The sequence below is a fragment of the Charadrius vociferus genome, unplaced genomic scaffold (genome assembly GCF_000708025.1).
Source record: "Charadrius vociferus isolate BGI_N301 unplaced genomic scaffold, ASM70802v2 scaffold178, whole genome shotgun sequence".
Lineage (NCBI taxonomy): Eukaryota > Metazoa > Chordata > Aves > Charadriiformes > Charadriidae > Charadrius > Charadrius vociferus.
In genome coordinates, this window is record NW_009649717.1 from 533,307 (window position 1) to 559,527 (window position 26,221).

Here is a 26,221-nt window from a genome sequence, read left to right on the forward strand (position 1 = left end):
GTGTTAACCTCACTCCTTCTCTATACATTGTTGCCTTTCTTATATGAAGTCCAGTCCTCATGGGGAAAGTTACATTAAATTAATGCCCACAGTCACACTGGTGTAACCAGTGTGGGTACTCCTATTCCCACACAAAAGGACCTTTTCTTGGTTTAGCTTATTTTACTCCAAAAAGGACTTCATCTAAACTAATGAAAAGCTTAGGACAGGCCCATGCCAATAATAGTTTGCCACTTGAATTGCCTTGGCAAAACACACCTGCAAAACATTCGCAGAACACATGTAACTCAGAGCAAAAAACTGATACCGCCTGCACCTCATCACATCCCTCCCCCTCCTCTTCCAAGGCAGGAATGAGCATAGCTCTCCATCCAATAGCTTCTACACTACGAGTTTTTACCAAAAGCTGCACAGGGACAGATCAGACCTCATAATATCCCTAAACAAAAAGGCTAGGTCAGAAAGATGGCAGTGCAATTATACAACACCCATGTCAAGCTTCATGTTTGTGCACTGGCTTGCTACGCCTGGACAGTCAGGCTAGTATTCCTGATAAAATTCAGCCTGATAAAGCTCTAATATACTGAACCACTTTGTGCATCTTGTGAAGATAGCGGACGTGCTTCCTTCCCCACTGCAGCAGAATGCCACTCCAGGGAGAACACTGATGACACCCGAAGCTGTACGTTCTACCAGAAATACAAATCCATGATGTGAACTTTTTATAGAAAGAGATGAAAGAAACCTTGTTTTTCCTTATTTTGAAGACAGATCATTTAAATTTCCCTGCATGGCTTGCCAGTTCTTGAAAGCTTTTGTTACCATGACTGTTTCTTCTTATTCCCTATAAGCCTAATTCCTTGACTGCCAACAGCTGGAACTGGTGGAGGGAAGTCAGAAATGTAAAATGGTTCTTGTTGAGCAAATTAGAGAAATGCAGTTCACCTTTTTTTTTTTTTTAATGACAAAGGATTGTAAAATACTGAACTGCTGCAAAAAAATTTAATGAAAAGTGGCAACATAATAATATACTCTGGTAAATTAGGACAGGGTAGTAAGCGATTATACAAAAGTCCATTTGTGACAAAGACAGCAGGAGGGAGAATTCTCCCTTGTCCAGTATTTCAAAAGCACTGGTTTTGTACATGCTCACTGATACTGTGAGCTCCCTAACAGGGATTCTTTGATCTTTTCCATTAAATATTTTTGTGGCTTTATTCTGAACTTGGTTAGAGAGGGAAATATCATTGTATGGCATAATAAAAAAAAAGTACTGAACTGTACACTCTTATCTTTCAAATATGGAGACATTTGAGACAATCTGGTCTTCAAGTGGCATTTTAAAAAGCTTTTCTATTGCTTACCTAAAGTACCTGTTTCTTATTCTCATAATACATGGAATCAAACCAAATCCAGACCCATTGGAAGAGATGTATATAAGCCTATAAAAAAACCAAATACATACTACTTAGCGGCTCAAACTGTATCCATACCTGTACTAGTGGGTTTGGATGCTCTTCCCTTAGGGACTGGCAGTAACAATAATTCCAAAGACTGTGGTGGAGTTGCTTTCTCTTGCTTCATCTCTGAAAGCTGCAGGGGATCCTCAGCAACCAGCGATTTCTTCTTCTCAGCCAACAGGGTGCCTGCAGCCCTTGCAGCAACCTCCTTGAGAAGGGCAGCTGAAGAGGTCATGGAAGCCAGAGAGAGGAAAGAACTAGCTGGAGGCGGGTGCTCCTGCCCAGGAGTCATGCTTCTTTCACTCACTTTCTTGGATAAAGCTGCTAACGTGGAGCTGGCTGACTGAGAACTAAAAGGTGAGGAAAAGGATTCAAATCTTATAGTGTCTTCAGTCCTTGAAAGAGATTTGTCCTGCAGAACGGCATTGGCTGCGGCTTTCAGTTTCAGGATAGCTGAATCAGGGGACAAACCACAGGTGGTGGTCGAGTTTGGCAGCCACTTACCTTGATTCCATATAAAGTGACTACTTGCATTGTATTGGTCACTTTGTTCCTGTTTCTCAGCAAGCTTTCTGGCAAGAACACTTAGCTGCTGGGCATGATGAGCAGGCGGAGAGAAGGAGAGGTTTGAGCCAAGATTTACGGGGGACTCAACTCTGCCATTGACTGTAACAGCAGCATCCAGCTTGAGGGAGCCAGCCTCCAGTAGACGCCTCAGGTTACTACTCAGTGGCTTATTTGGACCAGGAGGTTCTTCTTCACACAGAGATGAGACATCAGGAGAAAGGTGCTCTTTGCTCTGTATTGTGTCTCTTAGTGTCTCATTTTCAATGGATCCCAGCTCCGCTGTGTTGCTGCTAGGAGTTGCACTTCCCAAAGAAGTATCCGGGGAAGTGGACTGCTCTTGAATTCTGTCCTCAAGAGACAACTTAAAGTTCTCCTGGACTTCTCCATATGATGCTTCTGAAGGAGTTTCTGAAGAATTTCCAAACCAGCGTTCTTCTTCACTGAGTTCACCTTCCACTTCTTCCTGTCTGGTACCATCTGTGTGGAACCAAAACCAACAGTATTATTCCCAAATCTGCATAAAATAACTTCTTAGCATGAAGCATGCCTGGCCTCTGCATGATCCTTCTGAACAGTCACCTAACATCCTCCTAAAGTGCACAGACTTGGCATCAGCCTGGATTGAGCGACCAGGGGAAAAAAGTTTTCTGAAAATGAGTAAGTCTTTCTTTGAAGACAACCATGTCATGTCAGTCATCTTTCAGTCAGTGTAACTAATATAGCTAAAACTGCAACAATATACATATACATAATATATAGTCATATACTGTAAATATTGCATTATTGGCATAGGCAGTACATCCTGCAAAATATTATGAACTCTGTGGTATAAAGCGGGGATTTAATAGGCCCAGAAATTACTGGATACTTGTGTCTTTATACAGCTAGGACAGGCGCGCCTTCAAAAGCGGATCAGGTGTGTAGCTACTCAAAGCAGTTTCTTCCAGTGACTGTAAATCTCAGCCCAATCCTGCAGTGACCCCTATCTAAAATAAAATAAAATTTGTACCAATAATACACAATTCATTCCTGAATAGCTGAAATGACTAATATATGAATGCAGGCTAAAGCTCTCACCTCTCCAACTGTTTGGGAAAGGAGTATCACATAAACAAAACCTATATTGGTTTTTTTTTCTTCTTATACAGACACTACTTGCTTGTCATTTGCTTGTCACTCTTCATTAATGTAAAAGTTCTAAAGACCATCCTAAACTAAACTTAATTAATCTGAAAATAAAAAAAAAAAAAAGAAAGAAAAAAAAAAGCGTTGGTCTCAATGCAGTTAGTTACATTTTCTCCTCTCCAGTAACTGCAACACATCTACTCTCTCCTGAGACCTAACTGACAGTGTTTAAAGCACTGTGACCCTGGATTGCTCTTCTTCCTGATAGGTATTCAAAGTCATACAGACATGACAAAGACTTTTTTTGCAGATCTTGGTGGCCAATCAGAACATAGTTAAGAACAACAGCAATGCCAGAATTAAATTCATGTTATCTTCTTTTGCCAGCTACCTCTCACATTTCTTGCTTTTAGACTCAATGTCCCAAGCTACAAAAGAATCTTTGTAATCATGCTACAGCAAAACAAAAGGATTTAATATAACCCTCCACTGACATTCTGGAAATAAGCCTGCATGATATGTACTGTATCTATGATCGTGTATTATTCCCAGATTCCCTATTTAATTCCAGCAAATTACGAAACTTGGAGAGAAGCTGATGAATAAAAACTTAGATTTACGTTATTGCTTTGATTCAATGAATTTATGGAGGCGAAAAAAAACCCAGCCAAATGCATCATGAGTGTAGAGATACCAACATACACTCTGAATACAAAGAATTTTTTTTTTATATACAAAATATTAGGAATAGTCTCTCACAGCAAGTTCCTTTTACTCAAAACCTTTTGGAAAAAAATTCACTAATGTTCAGTTACCTTAGATTAGTAATTCAAGCAGAAGAGGGCTAGCATCTTTCCTATTCAAAACAAACAAAAGCCAAGCAAAACTCAAAGCACTTACCTAAAATTATTTTTATATTATCCAAGTTAACATCACAGATGCAGCAAGATTAACAATAACATGCGCATAAAGGCCAATACCATGCACATTCAAATAAAGAACATAGCTGCTAATCAGTTAAGCCAGCACTTATGTGGGTTAAAGGAGTACCAAATGTATTCCCTTTTCACCCTGTGAATACTAAAAAGTAACTTGAGGCATGTCTGTACAGTTGGGTGCACTCAGACGAGAGATCCGTCCACGCATCCCAGATGCACGCATGGGAGCCAAAAAAGCATCTTACTGGCACTTTGCCTGAACCAATACACTCAGAGCAGGGCACATCCTCTGGGACACAGCCTAGAGTTGACACCACTACACCGCCTCTGAGCCAGAGCTAGCCTGCATTCTACCGCTTACATCCATATGTCTGCTTACATCTGTCTGTGTTAAAACAACCCCTCTTATCCCCTGCAAACCCTACTCTCTCTGTGTCTCTGCTGCCCATCCGTAAATAGGGTGGGAGAACTGCATTTCCCTTCACTCAGAAAGTCATCCAAAAATTACAGTTTGAGATATTTAAGTGTAAATGGTTACAAGAGGAAATGGGTTTCTGTTCTAGAGAAATCTCCAGCTTACTAAACCCCCAAACTTCTCTGTTCCTTGCTGTGTACCTCAATTTCTTAATGTCGATACGTTTCCTAGTCACAACCAGCCTTTAAAATACCAGTTAAATAATATTGTTTTACAAATCTCTCAATCTTGTTCATCTGACTTGCACTGGAAATAAATTATTTCTTCTTACCTGCACCAGTTTTTGCTATAATCATAAAAGTAATGTCCCACATGTATTTGTACTACCTCTCCCTCCTCTCTAAAGCTGACATCTCGGGCAACATTCACAGTAGCTGAGAAACAGGACACTGGTATTTGAAGTTGATGGTAAGGATGCAGGGAAAGGAACTATGTCTGCTACGGCATAGCTGCAATACAGCTTTCTTTGACAGTAACACAACTACACTATGCCCAGAATGATAAAAATAAGGTAGCAATAACGGAAGAGATCGGAACAGGACATGGATTTCCTTGCTGTTTGCAGACATGCACATTCTCCATTGGTCCTGCCTATATAAAGAGCAGCCACCAACATCTTATTGACAGGGAGCACCAGGAGTGCAGTACTCTTCATTTAAAGGCTTGCTATGAAGTCCAGAATTTCCCTCCTCTTTGGGTAATGCAGTGAGAGCTCCCCCTCCTGTTGCTAATCTACCTGTAACCACTCAAATCTCCAAGTGGTCTCCATATCAAAGAGCAAATTTCCTTTGCAGCATCTCTATCCCAAAAGCCAGCTGGATTTTTTGTTTCCACCAGCGCAGTTTCTTTCCATACCCAGAAACTAGACCTCTCACGGCTGACAGTTCTAATTTTCCTCTTCTCAGTAATTCCCTCAGTTGCTGCAGTATCAAGTCCACTGTATTTTAAGGCTGTAAGGTTAATCCTGAAAAAGCCAGCACCAGTGTCTTATCATGAGCTCAGTCAAGCCTCCTTTTAAACAGCAGTGAATTGGTTTAGAAGCATAACAGTGAAGCCTGGCAATTTCATTTCTAAGCAAAGTTGCCATTCGAGGCCTTCAGGGTAGGATTTTATCCACATTGACTTGTAAGCCTGTGAGTTTAAACAAGCTTGAGTACTCCAGAAGAAATCAGCCCAATCCACCAACTTTCCTAGGATTTCAAGTTATATAAAATCTTCTCTCAGAACTCAGAGGGTTCGTGGGACACCCAGGACAGGTTTGTCTAAAACAGGAGCCAACCTCCATGTGTCTGTCAAGAAACTTAGCTGTATTTCACATCTGTGGCAGCAGATCTGCGTGACATTTTTCCCTCCTCTCCCAACACCACTAAGGAGCTCCAGTGAGAAGTCCTTGAAAGCTAGGAATAGAAATGTAATACCACATTTAAATTTCTTCTCTCTGCCATAAACATACCACAGTTTGTTATTATAGAATTACTTATCAACGTTGATCTAATGGCATTTCATTTCTATTGAAATGCTAAACATGGGTAAGAAACAACATGGAAGTTGCACAGCAGGAAAAGGTAACTTCAGGGCTAGAGGCAAATTCTCCCTGACTTCATTTGGAAAAAGACCTGGCTAATCTCACCAACTTTTACTGCGTAACTCCTCATCAGATTGCCTCTTCTCAACGTGATTCAAGAGTCAAGACCTGTCAATGTTTTTCTTCCCCGATTTCCATGGCAGTTCTGGAGGGCAAACTGCTTCTTAAACCATGTGCCGCTGGCAGAGGCTAGTAGAAGTTACAGGTGTCCTGCATGCTTTGGGACTACCTCATCACACAGCACGCAGGAGCTTCACACAAGTACTTCCCACTCCTGTCAGCAATGACAAAAGGCACCAAAGTACGGTTGGGCGACTACTGCCACTGATGTAGCCCAATATCAAACAATCTCTGGCAAAGCCCCCAATGCGTGCAGAAGCACTGTCTGAAGAAGTGCCAGTTTCCCTCGCTCGCCCACTCATCTGCTTGTTTCTAAAGTTCTATTTCCTCTTCAAGAGATCAGTTTGACAGACAAATATTATTGATCCCAAAGTATGTTACTTAACATTATAGGCACCTGACCTTTTACTTAGAATGGCGATTACAATTTGACCCTGATATCAATAGAAATGTAAATATTAACTTGCCCAAACTACTTATATCTGAAAGCTGGGAAAGACAAACATGTTTGTTGATTTATATACTGAGCCATCCAATTCAAATGCTTGAAACTTTAACTGTACCCAATGTAATGTACACATGCCATTCCTGAAAGTGGCAAGTGTGAGATGATCCACAGTTCCACTTTGTAGGACTTGGAGTAGAGAAATAGGAATGTAGCAGGCTAGATCTAGAAACAAATCTGTGCAGCCCATGGAAAAGGGAAGAGTCTCCAGGCTGTGGCACTGAATGACAGATATGGGCAGTGAAAAGATGATTGACACAACACCATTAGGACGACCAGAGATTATCCAAGAAGAGGCTATAGCCAAGGAACCCACTCCTAAGAGACTAGATTTTTCATGCCGAGAGGGACAAAATTTCACTTTAATCATTTAGTGCAATGAGTAAATTAAAGAACTTCAATACAGAATTAACATTGCAAATCCATATGCTACAGTGATATGAAACATATGGAAATTGTAATTATGGGATTACAGAATGAAAATTAAAACAAATATAGAAGTAAGTTAAAATCAAATAATTTCAAAGAAATGCGCACAGGAAAATTGCTGAGGAGATAAATAAGGTAAGATTGCCCTAACTTCAGCAGTTACATTCCAAGTAAAAATCTGGCAGTCTACAGGACCAAGATGTAAAGGGACAGGAGAGACAAACTTCATTTTTGTTATCTTGATATCAAATATCTTGATCTATATAAGGATTTCGGATATGATCATTCAAGTTTGTGTCAGTCTAAATAAAGTTACAATTGCATTTGTTGGCTACTTGGCACCCAGGTCCTAATTTGTTTCCCCCAGCAGCTTATCTTATTTCATCTCTAACCCCTATCAGAAACCATTCTCTGTATTACCTTGTGCTAAGCACTAAATCCTAGCTCTTTCAGTAGGTCTAGGTAAAGTGATAGGTTTATGCTAGGGAACTGAGGAGGTCTGCAAAGATACCTAAAGAATTTAAATGGATGAGCTGGGGAAGGACTTTTTACAAGGGCATGTAGTGATAGGACGAGGGGGAATGGCTTTAAACTAGAAGAGGGTAGATTTAGATTAAACATTAGGAAGAAGTTTTTCACTTTGCGGGTGGTGAGGCACTGGAACAGGCAGCCCAGAGAAACTGCGGATGCCCCGTCCCTGGAGGTGTTCAAGGCCAGGCTGGACGTGGCCTTGGGCAACCTGGTCTACTGGGAGGTGTCCCTGCCCATGGCAGGGGGGTTGGAACTTGATGATCTTGAAGGTCCCTTCCAACCTAAACCATTCTATGATTCTATGATGCATTGAACTGAAATGGAGTAGTAAGCCATCCATAAGGAGTTCTGAGGAAACAGACTGACTCAGATGAGCAACCAGTTTAAGGCCAAGTAAATAGGAAGATGCATCAAAAATAAGGAAGAGAACACCTGAACAACCTAGAACTTAGCCTCATGTGACTTTTATCAAGAACAGCAAGACAAGGGGAGTGAATGAAGAGAAGCAGCAGCTGACAACTGATAAGGCACAGACAACTGTAAAGGCATTTAACTAGTCATGGGCAAGGAAGAGGTGAGACAGATAGTAAACTGGTGTGTTTATATTTGGCCTCCAGGATGGCTTCCCATATCCTACTCACTCCTGTCTGCTGTCTTAGAACTCTCAAACAAGTTTTAGGGATCAGGCCACAGGCCAAAATTCACTCCTTCTGGCAGTCCATTTCAGAATACCATCTCTTTACAGGTGCTGTAACCCAGGTTACCATCAGCATCACATCCAAATAAGAGTAGTTTCCCATCACATGATTGCTGTGTGTTCAAGAAAAGAACACAGGCCCACAATGTCTCCATCTTAGCTCTGCAACAGTCAGCCACCTTACGCCCTTTAGAACCTGAATACAGGAGGATGCTCACTTCCTTCAGCCAAACCCAGTAAGTAAAACTGGCATGGAAGCCTTGAAATTTGCCAGAGACTGGTTGCTAGCCACCCTGGGCAGAACAGTTTTAGTGGAACAAGGAAAGCAGAAGCCATACTGGATAAGCTCCAGGATGAAATTAGGAGAGAGGAACTTGAAGTCCTAACTGCAAACGGCACATTCAGTAAGAACTATCAGCCACAAAAGTGTCACCTCAGGATTTAGTTCAGACCAGATAATACAGAGGAGAAAAGAATGAAGGAAATAAGGCCTGAATATGGTAGATAACCTTTAGGTAAACTATGTACACTGTGTAAGTGCATCATTTTAGCAATGGTAAAAAACAATTACAAGAGATCACTTGCTAATATTGCATCACTTTCTAATTCACATTGTCTCTGGGTGTCAGCTTCACATAAACCCTTGCTGATTTCACAACCGGGTACTACAGAAAGCAGCCTGCACAGGCCTAAACATGGCGGTCACATCTGGGAAGTCTATTCTGTGGTATCCTATATAGATTGCTCACAGCCAGGCTACCTGCAAACTACCCATTTTGTATTCAGGCTGGTTTTTAAGCATTTCAAATAAAAAAAAGTGAATGTCATTTCTTTGGGGTGAGCAACCTTTGTGGGTTCCCACACCAACCAGACCTGTGTGGACATGTGTGCTGAAGGACCACCTCAGAGAAGCTGCACACACTGTGCACCAACACCCCACAGGCTCCACCTCTAAAAAGCACTTACAGCCACATCTGATTCGACTATATATCCAGAGCAGCAGCTACGTTGCTTTTCCCATAGGGATACTTGCAAGAAAATCATGATTTTAATAAAGACACAAAGGCCTGCCTTAACTCCCCTTATTATATCAACAGCAGCAAATAAAACTTAAAAGTCACAGTTACATAAACAGTGATGTGCTAGAGTGCCCTCAGTCCCCCATTTTCCCCTCATGATTTCTGTGACCTATAATAGGTAAGCAGCACAGAAAGTCACTGTCCTCTTTGAATGGAATTTCTGGCTCGCTCACTTATCAACGGGATGATTATTCAACTCTTGACCTCATCACAAAATGGTTTAGCAGTGTTGCTGGTGCTTGAACCAAATTTCTCTACTGCAAGCTGACCTAGAGAGAGCAGCACAGCTGCAAGAAGGAACTGCCAAAAAGCCATAGCTCTTCTGTTCTGTCCTTCTCCCCTGTGTTTAAGATGTGTGAAAATACTCACACAATTAGACAGGAAAAGAAGCCCTAGGTAGGACTCTGTATTTCATCTCCACATCTTCTAAAATAATGATTTTCCTAACTGGAGGGAAGGAGGAGAGGAGAAAAGAAAGGCATAGCTTTTATAGGCAAGGCATATATCCTCTACTTTTATCCCTAACTTAAAGCGACTTTGAAAAAATCCACTTACACGAAAACTCCAGAATAGTCACCTAGTAGTTTCTCTAGTACTGCTTTTTTAAAAAAGGCCTCCAAGACGAACAAGATTAGAGAAAGTTAATTACCTTGCAATAACTGGAACTCTTCAAGATGCTTTGCCCATATGCACAAACAACTGTAAATGTGCAGAAGTGCCATGCATTCAGGTTTATCAACTGCTAGACAACCAGAGAAGGTCAAAATATATGTACAGCACCTCACTTTCCTCTCAAAGGCAGAATCCAGGTGTGATGGACTCTTCTAAGGAAGAAGGGAAGCAGGATAGATTACTGAAAAAGCTTGTCACAGACAACATAAAATTGTCTTTGTATCCTTTCCTTCAAAGGAGAATTTTGTGGGAGATGGGAAACAGAGACAGGGACCTTTTATTTTCAGCCACAAGCCCCAGAATAAATGTGTCAAGTGCATTTCATTATTTGCCAAAAAGATTCGCCTTTTATTAGCTAAGTATCTATGCAAGAGGACAGAAGTACATGGTTTCTCCTGAGCTGTCACTAGTTGATGTAGGCTCTCAGGGCTGTTGACAGAATACAACATAGGACCTTATAATGACAAGAAGTCTGATCTCCCCCAAAACAAGTTCTTCAAAAGATAACTCCTAGTAGGATGGATGTTTGACATCTTGCCTCCAAGACAGATGAATTATTCTCCTGTTCTAGGCAAGAGGTTATAGTTAGTAGCTCTGGGATCAGTGTTTGAGGAGTGTTGCTTCCACTGGGACTCAGAGATTTTAAGCACCAAATGAACAGGCATTGCCTTAGAGTGCAATTAGAAGACATTGTTAAGGTGACAAAAGCTCAAGACAGATGGAAGTGGTGGTCCTGTGCCTTCCCTTACATTTGCTCTGTTGTTTGATTGCTTGGTGACCCAATTTCAACTCACTAATCTGGTAGAAAACTACTCTGCCAAGGTATCAGGGCAAAACTCATGCAAAGGAGGCAGGAATGGAGAAGCAGGAGGAGTAGACAACAATCTGAGCCACCTGTCTCCTGAGGTCTTTTGGGGTGCAAAGCATACTACATCTTGTCAATGAAAAACACCAGAGGATTCTCCCTCCCATCCCAAACCTCAGCAATGTACTGCACCTCTCAGGGAAGAGCTGGCCCGTGCCGTCAGGATGGCCCCAGCCGTCAGTATTATGCAGGCTGCTTTAGAAGCCTTATCTGGGACATCTGCAGCTGGGTTGGCCACCATAGACTCTTCTGACACTAATTAAAAACACTCTTCTCTGGAATTGGTTGGCACCATCTTCCTGGGAGAAGAAAAGTCCTAAAGACCCAGAAATAGTATCTTAACAGTGAGGCCCAGTAATCAGCAACCCTGAAAAGTAGGTGGGCAGAGCAGTATGTTATACATACATATTACACTATAACACAATGTTACATATATATGTACACATATATAGAATATGTGTATAACAATATATGTGTAATGTTTGTCTCACTACAGTTTCGAATTACTTTATTCTAGCTGCATTTTGCCACTATTTGAGGCTCAGTGAGCTGAAGAACTTGAGGTGTGTGCACGAAACAGAGCAGAACGCACATGGCCCTAGAGGAGGGGAACATTTTTGAAGACCATTTCTCAAGCGGTACGCCAAAAAAGAGCATCCTACACAAGAAGATATCATCAACCGACCTGACCAATACCTAGAACTCCTGGAGAGAAGGTAGACAAAGAAAGTTGATTTTTATGATTGAGGTTTTCAAAAGAAACAAATATTTCTGAAGTCAGCTTACGCTGCAAAGGCTGGCTAGTAGCCCCAAGACAGACTCATAAAGTACATAAAGTGCCAGTATAACAACAGAAAACCATGTTCCTTACAAAACATATTTTATGGTACCGATGTTGTTCTTGTAACACTTCTGCGGAGACTGAGCAAAATACCACAGCCAGCCTTATTGAAAGTTTCTTCCACAGGCCCTTGCGAACATCCTGTAATTACCTATAGTTGAGTTTGGGCACACCTTTCATAAAGCATAAGATAGTGATCAGACTGATTTATACACTAAAGGAATGTGGTCAACTGAAAATCTGAAGTCTGTACATTAGCATACCAAATGAATACACTTCTTTTACCTGACAAAAAACAGAATATGATAAACCATTTGCTATAAAACCAAACACTTTTTAGGCAGCAACTTCTGAGGCAGATTCAAGTCCCTTATTAGGAATTTCAGGCTTCCCTGGGTCTTTTAAAACCAGCTATGATATCAGATTAAGACTCCGATAGGGTATTATAAATTTAAGGACAAACTAATTATGCGGGAGATCAACTGTTATTCCCACAGCTCTATTTGAAATGGGAATCAGCTTTAACAGCCTTTGATGGTTCAAGTGGTCCGTGTGCAAGTTTACCTAGAGAGATTCCCTGCACCTGGAGTGGTAATGTATCATTTGCATCAGTACACATTTAGCATTGTGGGCTCACTTACATGTTAAGTTCAGTACGGTGATTAGAAATTCTACCTTTTCTTAGTTATAAGGAAGTTTAAAAACTCCTTAAAATTATTCCTAGTTAGTCAAAATTCACTTTCTTGTTCATTTGTTTTGCTCTAGATAGATGTCTATGGCAATAGACTGTTGCAGGGAGAAAGTATCGAATACCAAAAGGTACTATGGAAGCTGGCACCTCCAAAATAAGAAGAGTTAAACATTATTCTCAAGACTTCTAGTATCCTTAGCATATAGAGTCAAGACCTATCATCTCAGCCTACTTCATAAAGGAGGGGAAGTATTTTAAGAAGTTCCATCATGGGCTTTCATTAGAAACAAAACCCCAAACAATTCTAGCAAACAATTTGAAAAAGCTGGCTACAACCAGAAGATCTCTAAATGAGGGAACTTAGTTTCCACTCCAGATCAAATTGTTGTGGGAGATAATCACAGGAACGCCAAAGGGTCAATATAGGAATCCAAAATATTTTAAAGCCATCCTTGAATGACAATTAACTCCATGAATGAGAAGAGATTTTATTCCTTTGGCAGGTCATTAATGAAACCTTCTTTGAAAAGTCGCTTGTGGAACACAGAACTAGTGTCTCTATTAGGAAATTCTAAGCAGAAACACAAAACTGCCTTATCTTAAACATAGTCTATCTGCAAACCAGAGGCTCAGTTACTTATTTCCAAATGACTACTTGCTTTGTAGTAGTTTGATTCTAGGTCATAGTATTCTGTTGTATATTTTAGGTAGAAGACATCAAGATACGGAATTATAATATATTTTTTTTCTGACAAGATCTCAGGCTGCAATTATCCCTGACTTACAAAAGCAAGAGATACAGAAGGAAGGAAAACCATGGTCAGAGTAGACAATCACTATGAGCTCAAGCAGTGGAATAACTCAGCACTCTCAATTTATCATCACGCAGTTCTGTTCAAGTGTTATGGAAGACAAGATCCATTCACTTGGACAATTCTGCTTGAGAAAATGGAAAGATAATACTATGTTATTAAGATATCTAAAAGAAAAAAACAGAATGACAACCTAAGTTCTTTATACCTTTCATCCCTTAAAAGGCGATGGATTTCAAGAAAGGAGGTGGGCACATATGAATGACCATGGAACTAGTCAAAAACTTGACCTATGACCTGGAATAAAAGGCTCAGAAATAAAGGAAATTTATCCATTTTCAAAGAAGTAAGCCTCTGCCTCGGACAACTCAAGTAAGACCAGCAGAATCTCTTTCTAGATACCCTACAATGCTTTTTGGTGCTGTGATGATCAGTCTCCAAGACAAAGACTAAGCATAAGACATGGTTTAGAGAAACTATCTGCTGACTGGATGGCTCAAAGCATTTTAAAGTAACTATATTCTTCTTGGCTGTCAGTGGTATCCACAAGGCTTTGGCAAACACCAGAAGAAAATTGGGAAAAGCACCCTTAACTGTATCACTTTTATGTAGCGCACACTTCCCAAGAAAAGAAACTTCCATAGCAAAACTGAAGTAAGGCATTAAGCATGAATAGTAGTTTCTTATATCACAGTTTATATGATCTACAAGCCAAAAAAGGCAGGAAAGCTTTGCTTTCTAACCTTCATTTCACTTGGTAACAAATAAAATTGGTGGTCCACTCTACTTTGCGTACCTATGTTCTCTGTTTTTAAGCTACATCTACAAACTGCCTGCTCTTACTCAGTGCCTTCATCAGCTAACAATTTATCTTAATTAAGGCCTGCAACTGATCTGCCACCTCCCCACAACTGGCTGCAGTGATAGCTGTCTCAACTCTTTACTGCGACAAAATGCACCTTCATTGCCTGAAATGCACTGCAAGCCTCAGCACAGTCACAACCCCAACAGTGAAAAGTAGGCACAAGAAACCTCACGTTCCTCGCAATTTACAGTGGCCAAGAATAAAGATCTGTTTATGCTATAGATTATTGTAACACTGATTTACCCTCAATACGTGCAACCCATTTTAGTGTGGCTAGTAATTTAGAACTGACAGGGTCACAACAGCAACATGATTTTAGTCACCTTTACAGTTGGAAAGGAAGAGGATGAGAAGTTGCAAGTTTCAAGTCAGCTGGGAAAAGGGGCTGACTAAAGTGACAAAAGTGTTCAAACTTGCCACTTTGTTGCCTACAAACAATCTGCAATGAAAATAAATAACTCCCTGATCACAACTGCAATTTAGCATTATGGCCTGGGAACGGCCATGAGTTTACAAAAAGTTCTCACATTACCTGAAAGACTAAAATTGATCAGGAATCGATTCAGGAAAAAGCCATAAATCACCTGTGCTCTCAGCTGTGCTGTGCAGGGCAATTTCAAACTTTCCTAGGGGACAAACCATTGACCAAAAGGCTAATCGAGGCACCAAAACCACACTGGCTGATTACCTGCTCCTTCACCCATTCATTTCAAGTAGGTGCCCTCATGTGTGGTACACACCATATAGGATCATGCCCTTAAGCAATCCAGAATAAATTTACCATAGCTGCCATGATGTATCAGAAAAAATTGTCTGCTAAGGTTGATAAATCGGTCAATTACCTGCTTCCTTGACTTTTATTCTTGTGTAAATGTTTTTATCCTTACATTACCAGCACCTACGAGAAGACTACCTGTACGTTGCCAAAACCAACTGTTTAAATTACTAGCAAATCCTTAATTACTATAAACAAGATTACAACAGGCTTATTTAAAAAAGGTTTCTAAACACTGAAGTGATAGCTCCATAAAATAAAGCTTCCTTGCTGTCATTATTTGAGGCCGCTGTCTCCACGTTTACTCTTGCTCTGTATGCGACCCTCAGTGCTCCCTCAGCCCACCTGAACACCATAGCAAGAGCACCTGCTGTCTGTCCATAGATACCCCCTGCATGGCTGAGCATATACACAGGGCATGAAGTTCCCAGTCTCCCCTCAGCTCATCCTGTCAAGGCCAAACCACCTTCCTCCCCAAGCCACACGCTCCCGCCGCCCCTATAAAATAGGAAGAAAGCATTAACATACAGAGGAAAGTAAAGACAAGCAAATACTACTGAAACACTGCAGTCACCGACTTCATCTTCAAGGTAGAGATGTTTTAGTGCCCCTGGTGGGAATATAAAGAACAGTCCAATCCTTGCAGGTGCCAGGAAAGTATGAGAAAACCACAGAAGGCCATTGACCTTGCCTTGAGATGGTTTGGGCTCAAAATGGAATATTAAATCTATGGCAAGGTAGATGTGCATGATCTCAGGTAAAATTTCCCCTTCCATACTTCCTCTCTCACTGGTAACAGCAAGAGCTTCCAGAAAAGGAGAACAGAAAATACCTGACTAATGACACAGAAGCTGAAACCAAAAGGATAATGATATATCATCCTTCTTCTACATGCATGAGTTATTAAATACAAAGGACTGTGCAATAGATCTGTTTTCCTATATCTTTTCAAAGGCATAGTCAAATTTTGGAATTGAGAAGAACTCCCACGAGGATTTGTACAGGGACAGACTAACATAAGCCCAGCATAGCTTCAGTACTTAAGGAAAGCTCTTTAGAAGGTTTCAGCAGCACTGTAAAAACATACAACAACATCCAGAACATATGTAGTCATTTCAAGGAGCACATTTCCCATCTTTTTCCCCTCTTACCTCTGTTCCTCCAAGGGACAACTGATCTACAGATGCACAACCTCAACTATTGTGACTTTGGTTTCCCTGAGAAACTGCCAAGTGCATCTTTCCCACATGACATCTAATTAGAATACAGGCTCTCTTTCAAGCGGAAACTATCTTTTTGTTGGGTCACACATGCCTAGGACAGCAGGCTTGTACTCCTATGCACTACACAAAAACAACAAAGGAAAAGGAAACAATATTTTGTTGTCACTCTCATGCACAAGGTAATCCTTGGGAGCACTTTCTGATGTCTAATCACTACCATAGAAAACAGAAGTCCAGGAGGCACTCAGCTGAAAGAGGAATCAGAAGTCCTACAGAAAAACATGGTATTTCTGATCCGCTTTCTCCATGGCACCTTGCTCTAATTTCCCAAGCCAGGCCAACAGTATTGGTTATAATACAAATGGCAACCTTCACTTTTCCTCCTCCTGCCAATGGATTAAAGGCATGCTATGTCTTCTTTTGAACCAGTTCAAAAAAACTTCTAATTCTACTAACTTCTGAATCTGCCGGTAGTCTTCAGGGAGTAACCCTGACAAAGTAGTGACATAACAGAAGTGAAAAAAGGATATTTCTCTACTTTCCTACCTTTCCTGACCAGTCTTCTCCAGCTGGTCTAGAAAACTTACCATAAATATTGATTGGCAAAGGTGAAAAAAGAGAATAATTATCAGTGACAAAAGCAGTGACTACATCACAAGTAGTTTTAGAGAAAAAGGAAGAAAACTGGTCCTCAGCAGTGTAGTAGCACTGCACAAGAATTAAAGCTGGGGGAAAAAAAAAAAGCTGTCTGTGAAGCTCTCCCAATAGCTGCGAAGAATCTCTGAAGAGAACTTCCTGTTGAGCCACAGGAAAAAAGAAAAAACAAAACTCAAAAAAGCTGGAGATTTCACGTCTGTAAACTGTCCCGCCAAGCCTTCAAACATCATACAACCCCAACAGCTCTGTCATTGCAGTCCGGAACTCTTGGACCCAAAAACCGTTCCAAGGAACCCAGTTACAACTTACAGCACCAATAAAATAGCAAGAGCAAAATTCTTGCTTGCCAAAGGGAGGTTTTCATCTCCTGAGCACAAAGTTAACCCAGCTAGCTTCTAAGGAAGGAAGAAGAACACAGCCTCTCTCCCTATCTCTCTGTCTCTTTATTTCTGCAGGAGTCTGGCTGGCTGCTCTTCATATAAAGAACATATTGGGAGTTTGAAAAACTGTCAAAGAAGTGGTTGCATTTGCCTGCCTTGATAGCATGATGTACTGTTGTACATTCTGACCTATGCTTACTTTGACTTTTTTGGTCAGCTCATTATTTCCTTCTCTGAGCACGAATAAGACATCTCAACTTCCCAACAGCTCCAGTGGCATTCTGACAAAAGCAATTCATTCCACTCAATTCAGAAGAACCACTACTGCTACATATTCAATAATCCAGACACTTCTCTTCAGTTTATGCGTAGGGCCAGGTTCTCTCCTGTGTGACATGTGAGTATTTGGCAAAGGAGGAATGCAGCATGAGCCTGTACAGCGCTCCAATTCTCCCTCGTGTTTTCTAACTTAGACTCAGCTTATCAACAGCAGCTGGAAATGGCTGTTAACCAGCAATAAGTAGATCTGAGTGCGTTCCAGCTGTGGCTTCATCTCTGACCCCTTCCATCTCTGATTTGCAGTCTATTCTAAGTTGCACTGATATGAAGATGTATGAAACAACGGTATCATTTCTCTCCTACGAACATCCCCATGCAATGAGAATCCCCATTTAGGAAGGCCAAGGCAACTTCCATAACATTTTGCATCACCCTAGCAGCACCAGGGACATCAGAGGAAGGCTGCGAAGCTGGCCCATTGCTGATAAGAACAGTATTTTTAAACTAGGACTTAATGTTTAAGCGGAACTCAGTGAAGTCATCTTAAATTATTATAAATATTGCAGTTGGAAAGGTAGTGACAGCAAATACTGTGAACTTTCTTTCCCTGTTATTAAAACGCAGAAAGAGAAAATCCCACACTAACATTGACTCTTAGAAAAAGATTTTTTAAATATACGGCATTGTTGCTTTAGAACACATTTATGAAGATTGTTCCAGTGATCAATAAAGTAAAAGAAACAACAAAATCAACCAGAAACCCCTATGTCACTTTAACATACAGGCTGCAATAAACAAAACACGGGAAGACTTAGATCAAGCTGCTACAGTGCCTCTAATTATCCCTATTGTGTTTACAACCTCTACCAAGGGGTTACAAAGTGAAGGGAGAAGAGCTCACAAACCGTATGTATGGCAATATTCAACCACAGCAGGTGACATCAGACCAGTGTACCTACTTTAACAAAGATCTCCTTTGTTTTTTACTAGTTTCTGTTTATTTTTTGCTATATGCAGCTTCTCCTGCTCTATTTTTGGTAAATAACGTGCTCCTGATTTACCATTTTCCTCTGCCCCCTTACTCACCTGAGGTGCTTTATGCACATTAGCTTTCCAACTGGTCCAGAAACAAAAGGTTTAGGTTTCAGATACTGAAATTATTCCTTCTTGTAAGTGTCGCAGGAACCTAGTTCCCTATAATTTAATTTTTTCCTCTCAACCAAAGTCAGATTAAAACATTGCAAATTATATTCTCTGTGTTTCTAATTCCTCCCACAAGGAAGATATTACGGTAACGTATCTAAGGGAAGCTCCAAGAAGTGTTTGTTTTGTCGTGCTGTGTTTGCTACCAAAGACAGCTGCTTTCTCTGTCCCTGAGAGGATTGCTTGGGGTTAACAAGCAAAGCCAAATAAGAAAGGATTAGGAAGCTACTCGTAGTGGTAGGTGAACACACAGAAGCAGACCTTTCCACGTGGAATAGGCACTCCTCAATCCTAGACACACTGTTTAAGGCACTGCCTCAGCTTTCAACCTTAAGAAAAGTCAGAGGTCACACAATTAATGTGCAAGCACTGAATAAAAAGTGGATATTCCTCAAACCTTATCTTATTTTAAAGAGATTTAGGATTCTGTGCCAAGCTCCTAGTACAAGAAACTAATGCTATGGCTACTTAGGGCACAGACACAGCATAAATGGCAGCAACCCGCTTCTACACTCTGCCCAAAAATCCACCTAAAATCCAGAAGCAGAGGAATAGCTAGAAGCGAATGAGAAGTCGCCTGTTCATGTCCATTCCATTACTGGCTTTTCTGCTGAACAAACAAACAAGTGTGCCAATGGCAGCGGGATTTGATTTTATTTTTTCAAAGTGATTTTCTTGGCTGAAAACTCTGTGGGCTTTACCAACAGTTTTTATGCAGGCCAGTAAATGCCTTCAAAGACAACAACTCTGATTCTCATGAGAGTATGTCTACACTAAATAACGCAGTGCTGTGTAGCGATATCTGAGCCAGCTTGAGTATACCCACAAGTATTATAGCTGAATTAACCTGGGTAGACTGCTGTGATAACTGCCTCCCGTACACAAGGTAGCTTATTTAGAGCTTGCTTTGTTATCTCAATGTGGCGCAGCACTGTGCAGGAAGACAATATAAACAATTATGGTGAAGTCTATTTAGACCTTATGGGCAATGTAAAAGTACCTCAAGGTGGGCAGAAGAGCCCCCTTCAGAGTTATTCACCGTGCAAAGAACTCCCTTTGGCAACGCAGAATTGACAAAAGGATTATGTCAGCCCTTCCTTGCCAGAACAAGGAGCAGGGTGAGAGCCTGGGGGCAGCAGAAATTAGAGCAGCTCTAGGCCGTTATGCTTACACCGGTTCCTAAGACGGGCTCTTCATGGGCTAAAGTGCTAGAAATACAGAGGTAGATAAGGCGAAGTTCTGCTCCAAACACAGCTAAAGAAATGGGTCCTCAGTCACTAGTTGCCAGGTCTAGATTTGGCGCAGTGATCTCTAAGGGGAGAAACTCTGGCTATGCTTCAGGAAAGCAAGCAAACACAAACAGCTACACCACCAGCTGCTCCCCAAATCCACTTGCCTGCCACCCTCTCTGTTCCTTACCTACTTTTCACTGTACGATCATCTAGCTGTGGAAGATCTATCCTTATTTTAATTTTTGAGAAATACTTTTTTTAGATGAGTAATTATTTTTTTAGATGAGTAATTATTTTTATTACTACAAAACTCACAGTGAAGTCTAGAAGTAGCTTGCAGAGAACTTGTGTTCATTAACAAAATCACGCATGAGGATCACTCATTAAGCTAAATACACTCTTGTTAAAAAGGCATCAATTCTTTTAATGCATTTTTCTAAAAGTTACTTGCCATTTATTTTTAAGAATTCAACAGAATTCTCATTTTTGCCCTGATAAAACATCTTACAAATTCTAACAGGCACTAAGATTCAGGACATGTCCAAAATATTCACTTAAAAAAGAAAGTTGTAATTTTAAATTAAGCTTGTGCCAAATCCTCTCGCTTACAGAAACTTAGAGATAAAACTTAGGACCACGCAGGGAGGAATTCTTTGTACCTGCAGAGAAAGCCCTGCAACAGAGGAAAAACACATGCAAAGAGCAAACCCCACATGAGGGCCAGCAGAGCTATAAGCCCTTCTTGAGGAATGGAGTCTCTAGAGGTAGGACGATGCAGAATTCAAGGGGATGATGACAGAAGCTTGCTTTGAGTTGCTTCAAAAATTTTATTTCTACCCTAGTAAGAGAGCATCCCAAATAAAAGAAATGAAACACTGCAGATGTTTGGAACCTAATTTCGCTTTTGGAAACTGCTGGTTAAACCATTCATTACAAGACCTCTACCACTCGGGTAACCCTTTCATTTTTAACACAATTTATTCTAAACAGCAGCTAAATCATCAGTCTTGCATAAAAACTTCTCTCTCTTGGTCTACTGTACTGTCAGCACTAGTCATTCTTTCCTCCCATTCTTTCCTTCCCATCCCTACTGCCTAAGTAAGAAGAGAAAGGACTATTTATGCAGCACAGTTTTTTCTCTCCTTACTGCATACTTCTAAAAAAAAAAAAATAAATACCCCCATAACTCCAAATCAATCGAAGCTGTGAATTAACAAGATCTGTGCGAATTCTTAACCTGAAAAATGGAACAGGCTCTTGTCTTAGCATTAGGCTTAACTTGGGATTCTACTGCTCAGTGTAATGACACCACAAGCAGGAAATCCCTTGAAAGGCAGGAGAAACTTCAAGGAATACATCTAACTACTAAGCTGACAGGTTCAGACTAAGCATTCAAAATATTTGGAGCCAAAATATTTGGACCAAAGAAGATACCAGCCTGTAAATGAAGGTATGTGAGGAAAAGAGAAGTTGTCTTTGGGAGCATAATGCTTCCATAATTGTGATCTTAAGTTACCCTGTAACAAAGAAAAACTAAAAGACAAGCTCTCATGTGAGCTTATGGATACGTGTTGCTGAATCCTTCATTAAAGTAGCCACAATGCTGTTTATATGTGCAGAACCAATGCTGACTGTACCCTGCAGCATGAGTTCTTTCAACTGAGTTTTCAACTGAGTCAAGTCTGAGTTTTATTGTTTAACCAAATTAAAAAAAAAAAAATCCTTGGGAAAATAGATATTATCCACCTTTTTGAGTTTGCTTTCTTTTTCCTTCAGCCCAATATCATTTTGTATTCTTCATGCCCATATCAGCCCATATCATTTATAATTCTTCATTGAAAACATTTTTTAAAATGGAATAATAAAAAAATAATTTTACTTTGGGGGTCAGAAGGAAAGAGGAAGAGAATTCTCCCCACCATCTTGAAAAGTGGATTCTACTACATACTGCTAGCTACTTTATAGTCCAGATTTTTTGCATATTATTATTTTTGTAAAACGCACGATACTTTAGGCTCCATACATCCTGAAGGGTTTTGTATATGTAAACTTAAATGATACAAATTATGTACCATGAATGGCAAACTAGGCAACAAAAAAATTGTATACTAGAAACAAAGGACAAAATATTATTTAGAAGATACGCTCTTCAAGCATGACTCCGGAGTAATTTAACAGCTGTAACAGTAAAAGGATTCCAGGCATAAGACATATTAGCTCTCCCTAACCATCTGAACTAATGTCTATATTATGATTTCTTTGCAATGTGAAAGAAAAAAAAGTCCTCTATACGGTGCTTCATGACAAATCACATGCTTCATGTTAGAAACCCTTTTAACTTCCAAAAAGTCCTCTTTTGTAGGTCATGCTCTCATTATCTTGCTCTGGGATCTGGTCTGATTAAATTATAGGAAATTACTAATACTTCACTTTGAACAGCCAGCTCCTCCTGGCTCTTCTTCTTTTTTTTTCTAAACTTAATTCCTCCTACTCCTGCCTTCTTACATATGAAGAAGACAACAATCACTCTGTTTCAAAGATTAAGTCATACTCTTTCTTCTTCCGTTTTAAAATTTAAAAGTAAAAATGCATTCCGTCTGCATGTTCTTACATTTCTCATTCCACTGCTCTACCTTGCAGGTTTTCCTGTTTGGCCAACTAAAAAGTTTGTGGTTTTGTTCTATAATCTTTTGCACTCCCACCTCCTCTAAAATCTAATTCATAAGATCCTAAAGACTTAAGCAGCTTGATGAGCACAGTGCTGACTCTTTCGTAGTTCAATTTATACTCCAGTGTAATTTATCAATATTTTGTATGATCAGACAACACTAAGCCATAGTCTACCATTGAATGGCTTTAGACATTGATCATTGAATAATTTTATACACGCGACTTAGGGTAGTATAGGCAAGTGTAAGGCAAAAAAAAAATAAAATTAGCATACAAATTTAAAAAGACAGAAACTTTAAATGTCAGAAAGAATCCCCATAAAGGGAGAAGCTATTTCTGAAAAGTCTGTGACAACTTGGCTATCATGAGAGGGACAAAATAAGAACAGTGTTTTCAGGTGGAGTAACGTGAATGCTACTCCATCCATGAAAAGGCTGCTGTTCATTTGAGAGGTGCATTACAGTACCACCAGGACAACCGTGATGATAGCAATGAAATTATTAACCTAATCATACTAAGAATAATAATTTGCCCTACATGGATCCTCTTGTTGACAATGAGCTATATCATGATCCCTGCAGCGGCAGGAGGTTAAAAATAGTAAATAGAAAATACGTTAAAAGCTTCCCCTTGTACATGCAATGTCTGCTAGTAAGGTAATAAACTCTACTAAAAAAGAAAGACTCCCGTTCCTGGCAAAAGCCTTTTGTCTTGAAGGCAACTCTCGAATGCAGAATGATAGCAAAGGTGCTTCTGACATTGGGAAGTCTTTTGAAAAACCCATCCAACATATCCTCTCATGCTATCACAAAGTTATCAAATGAAGCAAGCTGTAGAAATAAAAAAGAAGGAAGCTCTAAATCATTGTTAATTTACTTGTTTGACAGTATTTTCTTTACCCTCTGATGATACAATCCAGCAATAAAAAACAACATAATAAAAAGCTTCACAGAGTTTAACGTTTGTTTTTTTTTTTACTGTACAGAAACAGCCTAACACTTCAACTCAGTATCTGGAACATCTAACACTGCACCTGACCATGCAAGCAAGAAGAGTTATGCCTCCTTGTTATCACATATCTAGCTTTTGATATTGCAACTGGTATTGTATCAATTTTGCAGCTTCTCCTTTAACAAAATAAATCCAACAGAAAATACTATTGCAGTTTGTCCCACATTAAACACATTATTCAGAGAGTAGCAGTAGTTCAAACTTTTCAATGTAGCATCTAATTCTGCCTGATACTCTACAGCAAATGCAAGCTTTGTATAAATGGCATTGTGGCGTTCATTCACAAACTGCATTGCTTACAAGCCTCCGACGTAGAATCAAACCCCATAGAGTATTGATTGCTGTGCTTAAGGCAATGTAGTGGTCTAGCTCTTAAACATTTACTTGTGTGCCTCAAAACTTTCCAAAACTTTTACTTTTCAGGCTGAACTCTTCCAAGTCACATTTGTGCAGTTCAGAGGAAAAAGACTTTCAGGAATTCTCAGAAAAGGAAAAAAAATAAATAGTGTGAGGTAGAATGGAAAGTAAGGTGACAAGAAGAAGAAAAACAGAGTAAAATTGTATTTATACATACATTTTTAAAGATTTGGATGCTAACTGAATAGATAGGGGAAAAAATATCTAAGTGCTAAAGCAGCTGAAGGAGGGGGGAAAAACCCTAACACACGCACACTAAAGAATGAGCAAAATTCCTTTAAACATTCCAGTGAAAATGAATTGACTTTTCTGAGTTATTCGCATCCAAAAGTAATCATAAGACACACGTGCGCTGGGAAAATCTTTAACTTAGGGACCTAACTCTGCCATTGTAAACTGAGTCTACACTGCCACAGTATTTAGTTTGGGTATGAATGAGCCATTGTCTACCCAGGAACTCCTAAAGTCTTTTCCTCATGCACTTGTATCTTAAATTAAAAAGGATGCATTTTCTCTAGTATTTCACAGAGTGTAAGTGGTGCTGGCATCTGTGACTAAACAGTTCCCAAAAAAATGACTTCCTTACACATGGAAACTCCACTTAGAATACATGTTAATATCAGAGTCTCAAAGGGCCCATCCACCTGATTGAACCCTGAAAACCTCAGAGGGCTGGGCCAGACGCCCTCCAAAGGACCCTTCCAAACTAAATTATGCTGTAAACAACTCCAATGACTGGAAGTTCAGCCTTAACTCTGCCCTTTTAAGCAGATGCCATCAAAACACAGTATTATTGTATCAAATAATACAAATCCTTTTTTTGTTGTTGTTCCTTCAACAACTGAAGTGTCAATATCTAGCAACGCCTTGAAATTAAATTAAAATGTTGCAACAGTCTGATACTTTAGCAAACTCTTGTACAGAGATCTTCTTCGGCATAGCATGTGTTTTGGCAGTGCAGTCTTGTGAAATTACCTCTGAACTTACACAAGGGCTGCTCGACGAAGTCAATGGACAAAAGTATAAAATCAGGGTCCTGTCAGCCGCAGCTGTATACTGCCACTTCAAGCAGCGTGACCGCGTTCTTCAGGTGCATTTCAGGGTACATAACAATTTATAACAAATTAATTAAGGCCTAGAGATCTTGAGAACACAGCTTCCTACCTAAGCTATACCAGAGCCCACAGGACTTGCCAGACCAAGTTACATTTGCTCAGTTACACTGTAGCACTGGGAAATTATTCTGTGTATCAACATCTTACTATTTATTTCCCAAACAATTGCAACAGAATCCAAACTATCACTGAGAAGTTCAGTAGGATGCTACATCATTCAGGTGCACTGGCGAGCACTCCTGCACCAGCAGCAACCTGTAACATAACTTTGGAGTGAATCACAGCGTGATACCCGCAATGGGGCAGAGTTAAGGTTGAATACAGTATTAGCCATCTTTTTTCTAGATGCACATTCTTCTGCTGTCATTAATACTTCAAAATGAAATACACACACTGTTCCTCTAAGAAATATATTGCTAAACCCAACAGAAATTGTAGAATAAAAATGTATTTTCCACTGAGTACCCATTAAAGCAACATGTTGCTAAAAAATAAATAAATCAGCATTTATAGCATTTGCACACTGAATGCGATGGATTCCAAGGCATTTTCTGAATCTGCAGGACCGCAGGCTAGAACAGTAGTCCTGCAATTCTTCCTGAATTATCTAATATATTATGATTATTATTGTCAAATAAGAGCTTTTAATTCAATGCAACCTCAGCTGTAAAACAAAACAAGCCGCATTAAAAAGTGGCATTCGTGTGGGACATACAGCATGTGCGTGTTTCACCCATCAGGGAAAAAAAACCTCCCATGAATTGAACTAAAAAAATTAATCCGAAAGAACCGCAAATTAGGCCGTGCATTTAAAAAATAATAAAAATTAAAAAAAAAAAAACAAAAAACAAAAAAAAACTCAAACAAAAAAAAACACAAACCACCCCAAAACCACAACTAACACAGGCGCAACTCGATTTGCACAATGAAGGCAATTGTTCCTCGGCCCAGCAAACGCCGCCACTTGCCCCGGCGCGGGCGGTCAGGAGGTCGGGGCCGAGG

The 26,221-nt window shown here is 40.0% G+C and overlaps 1 protein-coding gene across 1 annotated transcript in view; it reads right to left on the bottom strand.

Moving 5' to 3' along the window:
* ZNF827 (zinc finger protein 827) overlaps window positions 1-26,221 on the bottom strand; it is a 142,674-nt gene that overhangs the window by 80,562 nt on the left and 35,891 nt on the right. Inside the window, 1 exon segment of the mRNA XM_009890753.1 lies at window positions 1,494-2,504. Coding sequence (XP_009889055.1) covers window positions 1,494-2,504 — 1,011 coding nt within the window.